Source organism: Pogoniulus pusillus, chromosome 15, assembly GCF_015220805.1.
Source record: "Pogoniulus pusillus isolate bPogPus1 chromosome 15, bPogPus1.pri, whole genome shotgun sequence".
NCBI lineage: Eukaryota > Metazoa > Chordata > Aves > Piciformes > Lybiidae > Pogoniulus > Pogoniulus pusillus.
The window spans coordinates 7,534,225-7,549,795 of NC_087278.1; the positions used below are offsets into that span (position 1 = coordinate 7,534,225).

The 15,571-nt window shown below is 48.6% G+C and overlaps 1 protein-coding gene across 11 annotated transcripts in view; it reads right to left on the bottom strand.

Moving 5' to 3' along the window:
- ZC3H7B (zinc finger CCCH-type containing 7B) overlaps positions 1-15,571 on the bottom strand; it is a 53,735-nt gene that overhangs the window by 9,880 nt on the left and 28,284 nt on the right. For all 11 annotated transcript variants that reach the window (XM_064155155.1, XM_064155160.1, XM_064155159.1 and 8 more), the window contains exons 14-18: positions 14,687-14,892; positions 12,205-12,305; positions 11,348-11,529; positions 6,690-6,775; positions 779-912 (exon numbers count right to left, since the gene is read on the bottom strand). In XM_064155155.1, coding sequence (XP_064011225.1) covers positions 779-912; positions 6,690-6,775; positions 11,348-11,529; positions 12,205-12,305; positions 14,687-14,892 — 709 coding nt within the window. The remainder of the gene's footprint in view (positions 1-778; positions 913-6,689; positions 6,776-11,347; positions 11,530-12,204; positions 12,306-14,686; positions 14,893-15,571) is intronic.

The following is a 15,571-nucleotide window of genomic DNA, read 5'->3' on the forward strand; positions in this document are numbered from 1 at the left end:
TGACAGGCTGCCTGGGTGAGATGGGCCAATTTCCATCACATCCCAGCTGATATTCCTCTTCTAGAGGGCTTGAAAGAAAGATGAGGATAAACCTTCTAGATACAAGGAAGAACGTTTTTACAGTGAGAGTGGTGACACACTGGAACAACCCAGAGAGGTGGTAGAAGTCTCATTCCTGGAAGCATTCAAAGTCAGGTTGAATAAGGCTCTGAACAACCTGATGTAGTTACAGATGTCCCTGCAAGGGAGGTTAGACTAAATGATCTTTAAAGGTCCCTTACAACCCAAACTGTTCCATGATTCTATCACACTAAACATCCTTATGGACCCCCAAGGAACCAGGAGGTGCAAACATACAAGACACACATCAAAGAAGAGCAACTGAAGCAATGCAAGAGCCAAGGAAAGCAATTTAAAAAGGAAGCTGGATATCCTGAATTATTGCTGAGAGTGACCTGGGAGTAAAAACAAGTGCAGAGAACTCTACTAGTGACCTTGCTAAGAAGAAATCATAGCTACTGGGAAAAGGGGACTTGAAAGAGCTGAACTGTGCACCAGGAAAAACAGCCTGCACAACGCTGGCTGCAAGCACAGACAGCAGAGAGCTGGGAATGGGAAAACAACTATCTGCACTGCTTGCTGCAGTGATAAACACTTCCAACAGCAAGAGGCTGCTAGGACACCTCATAGCCTCTTCCAGAGAGGCAAAACGAAGCCAAGAGGAAAAATCCCTGCCCTTGAGGAGAGGTGGGGAGAAAGAAGAAGTTGCATTGCTTACCAGTGGCGGGCTTTGGCACTACAGTACTTGAGGTCTTTGTCTGGCTCCACCAGCTGCCCGTTCCTCCAGCACTGGCCACATACAAATTTCATCTGGAGGTCAAAGGTGCTTGACGTGGGAGCCCGGGGAGAAGCCTAGGGAAGAGAACCTTAACGTCAGGTAAACAGAGCCAGAATGCATCCCCCCAAACTGCCACAGGGACGCTGGTGGCTCCCTGCACACCCATGTGCCGGTGCCAAGTCAGATTAGTCAGACTCAGCTCTCCTTTGCCAGGGTTAGCTGGTGGCCCACTCAGATACCAAGCAAAACCACCGCCTGCTTCAGCCTGATTCCCTGGGCTTTGACAGCTGGCCAAAAGCACAGCCTGGCCGTGGAACCCCTGCAGTGCATCTCTGTGTACAGACAAGCTCTGTGAGACCTGCCCCAGTGCTTAATCCCCACTTTCCTGCAGGGAGGGAAATCCACATCCTCCTCACTACCTGTGGAGAGAGCTCAGTCACACAGCCAAGACAGCCCCCTCAGGAGGGAGCCAGGCTGTGCTGCAGCACAGCACATGGCACTCTTGCTTTGGAACCAAGAGGCTCATGCCACATGCAGCTTTTGATGCACTGAAGTCAGATCTGGGTCCTCTTGTTGATATCCTTCCAAGCCACTTTTGGGCAGGTTTCCATCTCTCACAGTTCCTTTGCACCAAGTTTCACAGATAGTTGGTCATGATCTCTGGGCAGAGGTACAGCCAGGAACACACATACTTCATGTCCTCTCAGACACTTTGCTTGATTGGTCTTCTACCTATTCCATGGAAGGCTGTTTTGGGATTATGCCAAATACATTTTGGAAGGGGAAAAAACAACAACAACAACAACAAAGGAGCCAGTTCTGTATTACCACTGCCTTGTGTCTCCTGGAAAGCAGATGACATTCTGTGTCACCACTGTAAGACACGAGGCTGGTGTTCCCAGTTAATTTCCAAGCCAAAGAGCAAACCTGACCCTATGCCAGCAGCCCTGGGCTCCAGAGCATGTGAAGGTACAAAAGAACACCCTGAACACATCAAGTTGACCATGATGCACAAAGGTCACACACTAGCAAAACAGTTCTCTGCCTGCCGACCACCTATGCAGCCCATCCCAGCTGCCATGACTTGATTTCTAACCCTAAGCATCTAACAACGAGCAAACAGGGAAACCACGTCCCCCAGGAGCAGGTTTCTGCCAGCAACTGACTGCCAGCAGCATGGACCTCACAAGCATCCCTTGGCAAAGAGAAAAGAGCAAGCAGAGGTGCTGCAGAATCAAAGCACCTCCCAGGAAATGCCACATAAATTATTGACTGACTACTACCACTCTGCATCCTCCTGACATAGCCTTTTGCAGAAGTCTTTTCAGTCTTTTGGAGAAGCAGAATTGACACATAAAAGCTCCTCCTCTGCTGTGAAAAGCTGACTGGAGAGCAGACTTTCGCCTGTGCTCACTACAAGAGGCCATCTCTGCTCTGCATGTCCCAGGAAAAAGACCCCTCCAGAAAACTGTGATCTCTCTTGAAAAGCAGGGGTGGTTCTGGCTCACCTGCCTGCAAGATGGCCTTTCTAGTGGCATCTGTCACCAGTGCTGGTGACCACCAAGAACCCATCAAAGTGGAGTGCTGCAGAATGAGCAGGGTTGAGACCTGGGATATGACAGGAGGCAGTAAGATGTCTCCTTCTCTGATGTGTGGCCTTTGAACTGTAGTTTTAATCTCCCCTCGGTCTCCAAAGGAAATTATGCTCCAGTTTGCCACTGACCCACCAAACCTACCGACACTGCTGGCATACTCCCTTCCATTAGTCCCATGCTATCTGCCCCATGATACCTCCAGGTGATAGCTGCTTGTCTCCAATCTAGTGACTCAGCAAAACCAAAAACTGAGTGACCCCAGAAGGCACAACCAGATCAGAGATAAAGCAAACATTTCTCAGGTAATTCTGGTGGTCTGGGCTGCTTTCTCCACAGATTCTTAATCAAAAGGAGCCCCAAGGAGCCCTGTGCATGTCTGGGCTGCTTTCTCCACAGATTCTTAGTCAAAAGGAGCCCCAAGGAGCCCTGTGCATTTCACCAGCAAGCCATGCTGAGGAAGATGCAGTTCTTCAGCCTGGAGAAGAGAAGGCTCTGGGGAGACCTAATAGCAGCCTTCCAGTACCTGAAGAGGGCCTACAAGAAGGGTAGAGAGAGACTGTGTACAAAGGCCTGCAGTGATGAGGGGCAATGGCTTCAAACTACAGAAGGGCAGATTTGAATGTTAAGAACAAGCTCTTTACTAAGGAGGGTGGTGGAACACTGGAACAGGTTGAGCAGGGAGGTGGTTAGGACCCCATCCCTGGAGATATTCAGAGTGAGGCTTGACAGGGCTCTGGGCAACCTGATCTAGTTGAGGATGTCCCTGCTGACTGCAGGGGGTTAGGACTAGACGACCTTTGGAGGTCCCTTCCGACCCAGACCATTCCATGATCCTGTGCAAAGTGCTGGTCAATGCAGTGGGCATGTATGCTCCCAGGGCATTAGGGGCCAAGCCAAAAATCAAAGCTGCTGCTGTTGCTGCTACATGACTGTATTTGCAAAGGCAAGACACATACCTGGCAGGCTGCTGATAACCAGCAGTGTGGAAATTAGTATCACATGAGGCTCAAGCAGACAAAGCCAGGCAGAAGTGCCTGGGGCTGTGGCACCGCCCCTGGCTATGAAGCCAGACAATATAGTGTTAGCTGTGCACTATGGCAACCAAATAAATACGAGTCTTTGGCATGACAGCTCTCCACTTCAGGCTCTGCAGAAAGCAACAGCCCCAGCACGGCCTCTCCCATCTCCTGATTTCAGCAACTCCTCCTAGTGATACTGAAATGCCCTCTGGAGGAGCCCAGGTTACCCCAGCCCCCCAGCTGAATGAGCTGCACTTAGATACAAGTGCCCCTTATTAGAGACTCTGCTCTCCAGCCTTCAACTGCTAATTCTGACACTTGCTTTTGTAGGGGTTCTGCAGCTGGCTAGTGGAGATAAAACAGATTAGCCCTTGAAAACCAGAATAAACAAGGGCTAAAGCTCATTAATTCCTAGGGATATGATGGAAGAACACCCAGCAGCCTACCTCAGTCTCTTCTGCTGACTGCCTCCTCAATCTGCAGCCACTGGCTAAACTCCTTCAGCCTGAGGCCAAGCGTGAGGTTCCTGGCAGGTGTTTAGCAAGCAGTGTATCTTCATCTCCCACCTCCTGCTAAGTCTCCTGACCTGCACCAACACAGCTGCGTGTCCCTACCTTTTTTCTCTGTAACTGCACAGCCCCAGTCACTGAGGCCAGCTGGCAGCTGTGACAAAACTGCAGCGAAATCCCTGGGAGTGGTTTTGCTTCCGCTGACCAGAGGGCACCGGGGTGAGCGCGGCTCACACGGGAGGGTGGGAAGGAGGGGTCTGCTTTTACAGCCCTCTTGGGAAGTTGTCTTTGCCAGGCAGCCAGCTTCGAATGCTGGAAGGACGCTGGGAAAACTCTGAGTCACATTAGCCTGCTTGGATGGGAGAAAACAATGACAAAAGTAAACATCTCTTAACAGATTTGCCAGTCCTGGCCCCGGGGTCTTGGGCAGCAAGCCAGTGTCTGATCCCAGAGCACAGCCCTCTGGCTGATACGTGCTGATGCCAAAGCCACAGGTCCTGACTCTGCCTCCTTGCGCAGTGCCAGGCTGCCAGTCCCTACAGACAACTGATGATGCCTCTGCTAAGCACTTTCTCACTGTACCAACAAGGCTGATGCTTTGCCTTTGCACAAATCGATGACCCAAAAGTGTGGAGGGTCCAGTTCAGCTCTGTGACAGGTATCTGCAAGGGCACAAACAGACTTTCCTGTTGGCCATCAGCCTTAACACTGCCTACAGGTTCCAGAAAGTGTTGTTTTCTGCCCATCCCCTGACAGCTGATGTAATAGGTGCTGGCATTTCTTTTCCTGATCCTCTGCCCCCTGCAAGCCCCAACAGCCAGAAGCAAAACCTTCACTCAACATCCAGCTCCTACACACTTCTGAGAACATGCTTTGACCATGCTCACTGAAAAACTTGCTTTTCCAACAGCAGCACCTGCAGACAAAGGTGAACTCGAAGCTGCAAGGCTCCCAGGAAAACAGCTGTCCCTCTGTTTATTTGGGGTTTGTTTTAAGCTCCACATTATGCACAGAGAATGACAAGACAGAGCTTTCTGGAAAAGGGAGGCAGATCCATCCACACCAGGTGGGACAGAACCAGTCACCAGACTTCACTCTCCACGGTGGGGCAGGGATTGCTGATGTAAACCAAACTACTGTCACAAACTGCTGCAAATTCATACTTGGTTTCCTCCACCATGAAATTACAGGCAGCTGCCTGTCTTCCCCTCTTCAGAAAGAGACACTTCTGTCTGCAGGGGCCATTCACATCATCCAGGCTTTCTTCTCATATGCTACAGGTCTCATATAACAGAAGTGCAGAAATTTGTCCTCTCAGCTTCCAGAAAGGCTAGAACATGCTCCTTAAGCAAGTCAGCTTTTGGAACTAGAGACCTTGGTTACCCTGGACTGCTGCTTTCCATTCCTCTGCCCACAACCATTTCAGACACAACAGCAGAATGGACTGCACGGGTATGCTGCTGTGCCATATCCCAAAGACAGCTCCATGTCATGCAGCACAACCACTACACAGGTGCAAGCATCAGTGCAGTTACCTACACCTTTCCTGCTGGGCTAACCCATGCTTATTAGCCCTGCTTTTCCTCAGCATCAGTGCCCTAAAGTGTTCAGAACACTTCTGCAGGCCCATAACCTAGCCAAACAAAAGCTGCCACAAACCATGTGAGTTACTCAGGTCCCTGTCCTGTAAAACACCTCCTCTGTAGGGTGCTCACAGGCTGCAATCAATACTGTTGTCTGCAGAGGGACTTGTGAGTGAGAGATCCCAAAGAAAGGCTAAGCAGCCTTGCTCTGACACAGGCCAAGGGGCTCCAGGCTCTACAAGGGTAAAGCAAGTTGTCAAGGGGGAACAAAAAGGATTCACAACACTTTCCCCTCTGTTTTTCAAGGGAGAGAATTGCTCCTACACCTGAGAGCTTAGAAGGAGGAATGAAGATTGTCACCTCATCAGCTGTATCTTTCAACAGCAATTAAAGAACAAAAACCTCCCTGTTCAACACTGCCTTAGATCAACTTCAGGGCTGGGAATTGTCCTCACTGGGTGGGCTCTGCTTCTATATTAGAGAACATCCCCTTGGGGGAAAAAGGATAAGGCTGTGTCACCCATGGCCAGCACACCACAAGAAAGCAAAGCAGTGCCCTTTGTTTACAACACACCTCTCCAGAGGAAGCTCTTGGCAGGGCTGGAGGGTCTCTCCCACACTGGTGGCACAAAGAGAGGCAAAGCTCACAGCCTTTCTTTGGCAAAGCACCACCAAGATCTCTGCCCATCCTCAACAGCACCTGAGCTGCAAGTTCCACCCACTCGTGCATTTAGAGCACTGCTGTAGGTCATGAGTCACTTCTTAGTCCTGAATTCAAACTGCCATATCGTCCCTTGGCCACTGAAGGGCAGCAGGACACCTTTGGTCCTCTGTGTGGCCACGATCCCCCCGAAGTCTCCCGACTTGCCCAGCAAGGTGCAGCAAGCACCATGCTCTCTGTGCTGCCCTCCCTGCTCTGGAGCCTTCACCCCACCACTGAACAGAGTAGATAACAACGGTGCAAAACAAGGCACAAAGCTCACAGGTAGCATTGCAAACAGGAAAGCTCTCAGCTTTCCTTTTCCTCAATGTCCAGCGTGGTCTGCCTGGGACCTGTCAGGCACAGTACTGAAAGGAAAAGAGAGAAAGTGCTGGAACAGCTGAGAGCAAAACCAAAACACAAGCTCTAGATGTACTTTACTCACCATGCTGTTGGCTGGTTTGCTGGCATGTGCCTCCATCTGCTGCCAATACTTCTTTGATTCCTGCACAATATCTTCATGGGTCATTCCTGGTAATAAGAGGAGACAGGACTGAGCCACTCTGCTTTGGACAAGAGAAAAGAGGGAAGGAATAGTTGCTGGACTTCCTCTATTGGGACTTAAAGACTCGTGTGACTGACAGCTCCCAGTAGTGCTACTGGTAATGTCAAAAAACAGGTTGTGAGGAGACTCACCACAGAATGTGCTTAAGCACAGGCTAAGGAAGCTCCTCTCTCCACACAAGCCAAAGAAAAGAGGAGAAGTTTGGTCTCCTGGGTTCATTCAGACCTAGTGTTCTGCTCAGGCTGGCTGCAAAGGACCAAGATGCTGCCTCCAAGATGACGATTCCTGACTAGGAGTCAAGACCTTGATCAAGGCTTTTCCTCAGCACCATGAAGTCCCTGAAGACAATGCTTTGTTACAGTTGATCTACTGAACATTGGAGTTTCTGCCACTAGCTTGGAAGATCACAGAAATCCCAGAGGTATCTATCCATCTCCAAGATCTCACAAGTCTCACCTAACCCCTACTGGAATTAATTAGCCTGTTACACACTTGAAGCTGTGGGGGCTGCCCATCAACCAAGAGAAGAGGAGGAAAGCTGGAATTCAATACAGACAAACACCACGTGTAGCCAAGGTAGCAAGGAAAGAGAAACAGGGCAAAACCAACCAAGAAACAGTTCCTAGCAGGCAACCAGTGTGGTGGGTTGAAATTATCCCCAAAACATATCACCAGATTATCTCAGAAGGTTTGGAAGCAAAATGAAACTACATTTACAAGCAAGCTAAAATCTAAAAGCATAAAGATACAATGCACAAAAATACATTGACACATATTTACAATTAAGAAAACAACACAAGGACCCTCTTGAATTGTTTGCCACACACCTCTGGGCAAGGGAAAAGGGAATAGCTCTTCCCACAGAGGGAAAACAGAGAGACAAAGGCCTGCTGTTAGCACTCAGCCATAACAAGAGTCTCCGCCAAGGTCAGTGTGGCCAAAGCAGCAGCCTGAGCGGAGAGGAGAAAAAGAAGAAAGAACAGTTTGTGCAGCACACTTTATCCTAACCTGCAAGCAAATGGAATGGTATAGACCTTCCTATTATTGTTCTGTTTCATCCAATCCTCTATTTTATTTACCTGTTATTCAAATATGTCCAGAAAGTTCCTGTTTCTTGTTTATCATTTAGAACTAGGCTGGAGAGTTAGTTTCACATCACCACAACCAGTCAGAAAAAATCTGCAAGGTTTCAGGAATAATCTCTAAGGTCCCTTCAACCCAAACCTTTCTATGGATCTATGAACAAGACATAGAATCAATCAGGTTGGAAGAGACCTCCAAGATCATCCAGTCCAACCTATCACCCAGACCTATCCAGTCAACTAGACCATGGCACTAAGTGCCTCATCCAGTCTTTTCTTGAAGACCTCCAGGGACGGTGCCTCCACCACCTCCCTGGGCAGCCCATTCCAATGGGAAATCACTCTCTCTGTGAAGAACTTTTATTTTGGGAATTAGATTCTGACCAACTCAGGTGGTGAGGGAGCAGCTTCCCTGCCATCACCAAGCAGCTGGATGAGCGCTAGGATTCTCCGAGCAATTAACAGCAAGAGAAAAGCCTGTAAGAGCAGGAACTGTCTGGTCAGTGTGAGGATTCTTACCCAAAAACAAAAGAAGCTATTGAAATGCTATAAAGACTTGAAGGAGCTGCCAAAAAAAACATAGCAAGTCTTTTACAATGGCCAGCTAACTGCAACAAGTGGGGTGCTGAGGATGGCCTTTATAAAGGCACAGAGAGGTTGCAAAACTGATTGCTTCACTTTTTATTACTAAAGTATGGTGTTCCCCAGCTCACAGCACACTGACATGATCTTTGATCTGGAAGCCAGCATGCTGCAAAACTTAAGGGCCAGCAAACACAAGTTTTCATCTCAGCTTAGGCTCTGTGTAACTTGGGTCAGTCACAGCATTCCTGACCTCAGTTTCCCCACCTGCGCTTTTAGCTGTTCAGGTCCCTGCCAGGTAACAATGCTGCTATTGTACAGGGCTTGGACAGGATCAGAAACATTCAGGGAACTTCACCATTCTTAAAGAACATTTGCCCAGGCCTCCAAAAATGGCAGCTGCTGCATAGCTGGTACTATTCCCAGATCAGAGCTATTTGTGGATTTTCTCCTTAGCCATTAATCCTAGAGGAAATTGTGTGGAATTAGAAAAACTGCAACATCCTCTTCAGCATCCAAGTATTCCACAATGGACTCGTTGATGGTCTGTGCCTTAGGAGCAAAAACTGCAAAGCTGGAAAAACCACAGCAAAAAGTTAATGTGCTGCACTGGATCTGGCAGAGAAAGGGCAGAAGCAGATCCCATCTCCTACATCCTGCACACCTGCACTGTGATTCTTGGCCTGCAGCGCCGATGGGAGAAGCAATACAGCTCTTGTCAGATGAACCAAGTCCAGATGAGGTTCTTAGCAAGTGAATGTCTCCATCCAGCCCGAGAAATCTGAACTAACTCAACTATACAGTCTAGAAATGTGGTGGTTGGGGGGAAAAAAACCAAACAACCTCCCAAATAATGAAAGGATGTTTTCCAAGACACCAGCTCTACAAAGCATGAACTGTCTCAAAGAGACGATTGGGGAACCAAAAAACCCATGTGTTGAATGCTCAGAACATTTCAGCATCGTTTGCAACATCATTAGTGAGAACAAAGACTCTGTGATTTCCACTGATGGAAGAAGTTAGCAAGACATATCTGTGCAAAGCCACAGCCAGCAAGAAAAAAGTCCTGCCTGTCCACACGTTCAGATCTTGGGAACCTTTACTCTACTAATACAATTCTTTAACCCCATAAACAAAGCCACAAGCTCTGTAAAAGCTCCAGTGGCTGTGAAAAGCAACAGCCCTCTGGTTTCAAATGCAAGCTGCTGTGAATGATGTCCTCTTTCTATTCTTGTCAAGCAAACGGTGCCCAAATCAAGCTCTCTCCTCCAGTGAAACATTTCCAGAGAATGAAAACAATTGCCTTTCATCTCTGTTGCCATAATAAGGGCTACACTTAAGAGAAGTAATAAACTATCACTCCAGGAAGGTGAACTCACAAGGAAAGTGGCCCCTGTAGAAAAAGAAACAAGATGATGATGTCTTTCCCATTGCTGGAAAAGGTGGGAATAAGCACAAAGATTACTGACCACCTCTGCAGCTTCACTCCTGGCTTGTTTCAACTCCTCAGCTTCCCCTTTGGAAATGACTTCTTCAAGTAAAGAAGGCTAGAAACAAAAATCAATCTAACCATTTCTTCTAGCTGAGGGGAGGGAAGAAGGAAGCAATGGAACGTTTTCTAAACAAACCCATCAACAAAAATAAACCAACCATGGAGTGGGGTAAAGAGTGCCTGAATGTCACACAGTACCCAGAGTACTACAGGCAGTAACATAAGCAGGCAGGGCAGCAACAGTGGCCTACAGCTCACAGGCAATGTGGGGTCTTAGAAGCTCTCCTGTTGTGTTTTTCTTATGTCCTGTGGCCACAAGCAGGTGAGGCCAAACAGGATGAATAAAAGATGGTATTTGTCAGTGAGCTACTTGCTCATCACTGTCCCTCATGAGCCAAACTGAGGCCAGGAGCTGCATTGAACACAACAGACCTCTGAACAATAAATTAACAAGTTGCCTCCAATTACATCAAAGAATGGTAAGAAACTTCCAACATGTTCCCTCACTGAAGTGTTCCCATCACTGGGAACACTAAATAAGACCTTGTGGTGAAAAAAGTTGTGGGTGGACCAGCTAACAGGAGAGCACCAAGAGAAAACCTTCAATATGTCAGAGAGAGTGGACTGAAAGTGCCAGATGTGGCAGGGTCATTATATAGGGTGACCTTAATATAATTTATGCAATAAATGGTAGGTTTAAGTTGGACATAAGGAGAAAGTTCTTTACAATAAGAGTGGTAAAACACTGCAACAGGCTGCCCGGTGATGTGGTTGAGACCTCGTCCCTGGAGGCACTCAAGATCAGACCTGATGTGGCCCTTAGCAGCCTGGTCTAGTTGCAGGTGTCCCTGTTCACTGCAGGGGGAGTGGATGAGACGACATTTCAGGGTCCCTTCCAACCCAATGCAATCTGTGAAGCTGTGAAACTACCAAGTACCCTGTTGTTACCCACTGCTGGTGACTTTGTGTAGGGCAACTGGAGCTGCACTGACTTTCTTTACAGAACTGCTTTGTTACCTGTGCACGCTGCCATTCTCACTACGCCAGATGCTCGCTCAGGGGCTCAATCGCTGTCTAGGGTCTCACGCAGGATCTAAGCACCAAAACAGCTCTGGGGATTCAGTTCTACCTAACAGTCATTTTAACCTACACAGCTAGTCCCAAGGGAAAAAGCTTGCTGATCTGCATATTACAGTAGCACACGTAAAGGAACAAGAGCCAAATCATCTCACCAAACATCTTTGCTGTGTCTCTGAAGAGGCAGAGTTAAGTGCTTGCAAAAGTGAGTGACAGCTTCTCAGTACCCCCAAACCACTCTCTTCCCCTCCCAGCTGGCCCTGAGGAGCGCATTCACGGCCAACCCTGTACCAGGTAACACTCACCTGAATACTGCTGCAGCAGCCAGACCTTGAGCTCGATGAAGCTGTGAGCAAAGTGGCAGCTGTCCTCCCGCAGGCAGCCGTAGCGCACCTCGTGCCGGCACACGTCGAACTGGAAGTGCTCCTGGAACTGGCGGATCTTGGAGTACTTGAGGGAGGTGGAACGCACGATGTGGACCAGACACCTGCAGCCAGGACAGAAATATAAAGCACCAGAGGGTCAAATCTTCACTCCTCTCTGCCTTACATATGGCTTTCATTTGGCCAGGCAAAGGACACAGAAAATCACCTCTAGGAGAGGCAGAGCACCACTGGGAAAACTGAACCCTTGTGTTTTCCCACCCTATCAACCCTCAGTAGGTATTTTCAGTCTCCCCAGCCCATGGGTGATGCTCTGCTTAAGTTCAGGTATCAAACACATTTCAAAACAGGCAGCAAGGACACCAACTCCTCTCCCTCAGCAACTCTCTCAGTCTCAAGTTGCCAGGAACCAGAAGGGGGTTGTATTACTGCGTACTTGATGTGGTTCTTATACTTGTTTTCCCAAACACTCATTACCAGCCAGTCAAGAGACAGGATCCTGAGCTGGAGGATTTTCAGTTTAACCTTTATGTAAAGGCCAAACTGAAAAGCAAATTAAGCCAATGGAAAACTCAGGCTGACTCCAAAGGGCTGAAATCCCTCTGCATCAGGAGGAAACACAGAGGGCGAGGCACACAGTGCTATTTATCATGCTTTGAGTTGCCCTGTGATTGGAACCCAGGGAGAGAAAAGAAGGAAGGAGACCAGGATCCTGGAGTTAAACTGGCTGGACTTGTGAGAGATTGCTTCCATCACAGCACAAGAAAACATTCACTCACTTGTTGTCATGGAAACTGTGTTTGGCAGAAAGGTTGGAGCAGACAGATGGCGTGTCCTTGGTCCCTTTGCTGATAATCCGGGGTTTGCTGTCAAAGCAAATCTGAGAAGAGAAGAATTAGCATGCTGGGAAAAATCTTAGAGAGCAGTCAGTCAGAGCCACTTCACTTGGAAGGGGAAGAAGAACCAGAGCCAGTCTATTCTAATGTTCATAGTTAGAAGCAGCCTGGTGAAAACTTTGTGGTAGGGCTTTAAAATAAAGCAAGCAATTTTTCTGGAAAAAGCTCCTGGACAACATTTTTTTGGCTTATTCTCAACAGTATTTTCCACTGTGGTTGGAAAAAAATTTGGTCAGAGCCAGATATTCTTTCCCAGTTAGCCAGCAGAGCAAGAACAAGGAGGGGAAGAATGGGGAGAAACAGAACAGCCAGTTCACAGACAACACGTGCCTCTGTGTACCACTGCCAGCGTGGGGACCTCTGCTGCAGAGCATCAAGATGGTACAAGCCAACCCTTAACTGTAGCTGAGCACAGACATCAAGTGGAAATTGGTTGCATTATGGGGTTCCAATGTCTTAAGCAGCCAGGGCTAAATTACCATTCAAAGCAACACCTCAAGACACAGGAAGAGACAGGTGAGCCCATGAGGATGTCTGCATCTGGTTCAGCTGCAGGCCTAAGAAGCAAAGCTACCTCCTCTTTCTCCCATGCAGCTACATCCACTGCAGCAGGGCACTGTCTGGGACAGTTAAAATCATACAATTGTTTAGGTTAGAAAAGAGCTTTGAGATCACTGAGTGCAATCATTAACCTAATGCAGCCAACTCCCACTAAGCACCACACCTACTCATCTTTTACACAGCCCCAGAGATGGTGATTCCACTACTTGCCTGGGCATCCTGTTCCACTGCTTTATGACTTCTTTGGTGGAGAATTTTTTCCTAATACCCAATTTAAACTTCCCCTGGTGCAACTTGAGGCCATTTCTTCCAATCTCTCACTTGTTACTTGGGAGAAGAGACCAACTTCTACCTCACTACGCCTCCATTCAGGCAGGTGTAAAGAGTGATAAGGTCTCCTCTGAGCAATCCCAGCTCCCACAGCTGCTTTAGACCCTTTTCTAGCTTTGTTGTCCTCTTTCTTTGGACATGCTCCAGCACCTCAGTATCTTTCTTGAAGGGAAGGGGCCAAAACTGAACCCAGTATTTGAGTTGCAGCTTCACTAGTGCTGAGTATAGGGGCATGATCACTTCCCTCCTCCTGCTAGCCACACTGTTTCTGATACAGGCCAGGGTGGTGGTCACCTTCTTGGCCACTTGAGCACACACTGGCTCATGTTCAGCCAGCTGCTGACCAACACTCCCAGGTCCTTTTCTACCAGGCAGCTTTTCAGGCACACTGCCCCAAGCCTGCAAGGTTACATGGGGTTGTTGTGACCCACATGGCAGTACCCAGCACTTGGCCTTGCTGAACCTCACACCATCAGCCTTAGCTCATTGACCCAGCCCATCCAGATCCCTCTGCAGAACCAAGGCTGTGGTTCTGCTGACCCTCCTTACTTCTCCAAAAATCAAAACCTGCATAATTTCATGATCACTCTGTCTATGATGACCTCTAACCACCACATCACCCACAAATCCTTCTCTGTTCATGAATGACAGGTCCAGTGGGGCACCTTCTCTAGCTGGCTCACCAGCTGTGTCAAGAAATTATCTTCCACACTCTCTAGGAACCTTCTCCACTGTTTCCTCTCCCCTGTATTGTATTTCCAGCAGACATCTGGGAAGCTGAACCCCCTCGCAAGAACAAGGGTTAGTGATTGAGAGACCTCCCAGCTGCCTATGAAATACTTCATCTGCCTCTCAATCCCTGTTGGGTGGTCTACAATAGGTTACCATCATGATCTCTGCATGGGGTGACCTTCTCACTGATTCTTACCCATAAACACTCACCCCCACCATCTCCATCACAGAATCACAGAAACATTCCAGTTGGAAAAGACGCCCAGGACCACCAAGTCCAACTGTTATCCCTACTCCAAAGAGTTTACCCTTAAACCATACCCTCAAGCACCACATCCAAATGACTTTTACACAAGTCCAGGGCTGATGACTCCACCACCTCCCTGGGCAGCCCATTCCAATGCCTGACCACTCTTGCTGGGGAAAAATGTTTCCTAACATCCAGCCTAAACCTACCCAGCTGCAGCTTAAGGCCATTCCCTCTTGTTACAATTTATCTGAGAGAAGAGACCAGCAGCAGCCTCTCCACACCATTAAGCACTAGAAGGCTGAACCAGTGCAGAACATACAAGGCTAGAGACCATCACCTCTCTTTCCTAGTACATCCCTTCTGGAGGGTTTACAGCCACCCATTGCAGCACTCCACTTGTGGGAGTCTTCCCACCACGTTTTTGTGATGCCATCTGTTATCAGTGGTGCCAGATACACACTGAGGAAAGAATGAAGGGTGCCTGCTCTGTACCTCACAGAGGAAGGTGAAGATGCCCTGATGTTCCTTGAGGAGCTTGGCAATGGTGAGGTTGCTCTGCTTGATACCACCTAGTGGGTCAAAGAGGAGGTCGCGGTTGAGGGTCCCCTTCCTCTCCTCTGTCCACACGTCGATCTCCTCCTGGTGGTACGCGAAGGTGCAGTTATCCCCGTACTTACAGTCCTGCTTGTTAAGCATATCTACAAAGCAACAAACAGCACACACCACCACACAGGCAGGGCGGCCCAGTCAGAAACTAAACTCTCTCTCCCGTCTCCTCCCGCTGCCCACACCACACAAGGAGCTGCAAGCAAGAGAGCACAGAGTTAAATCAAAAACCAACCCAACAGTATAACCCTCACCCCACCCCAAAGTCTGTCTATAGCAAGACACTCAGGAAAGTCAATGCAAGCTGCTGAGTCATGACAACCTCCAGTAATGCCATCTGTTCTGGAAACTGCCTCAAAATGGGAGGCCTGCCTCTTAAAATTCAGTGCTTGGCCACAACTGGACCAACTCCTGCTATCTTGGCCCTCCCAACCTCCCCACCTCATTATCTCCTTCATAACGACACTGCCTCATGGAACAGTTCCATCACATTGCCTGCATGTAGGGAGGGGTGGGCTAGAGCAGAGAAGGCAGAGAGAGCTTTTCCCTAGGTAGAACCACAGCCCTGCCAGGGGGCTGCTTGGTGGAGAGTGACTAACGAAGGCAGGTGCACAGGAGACAAGCACTCAGGAAAGCTCACATCAACAGGGCAGCTCCATGTGCTTGGCTGTGCGCAGGACCTCACTATGCCACTGTAACATTTCTCCTTCACCAGTCTAAAACTGCCTCCTCTCCACAGCATAGGAGCTCATTGCCTTTCATTGTACTGAG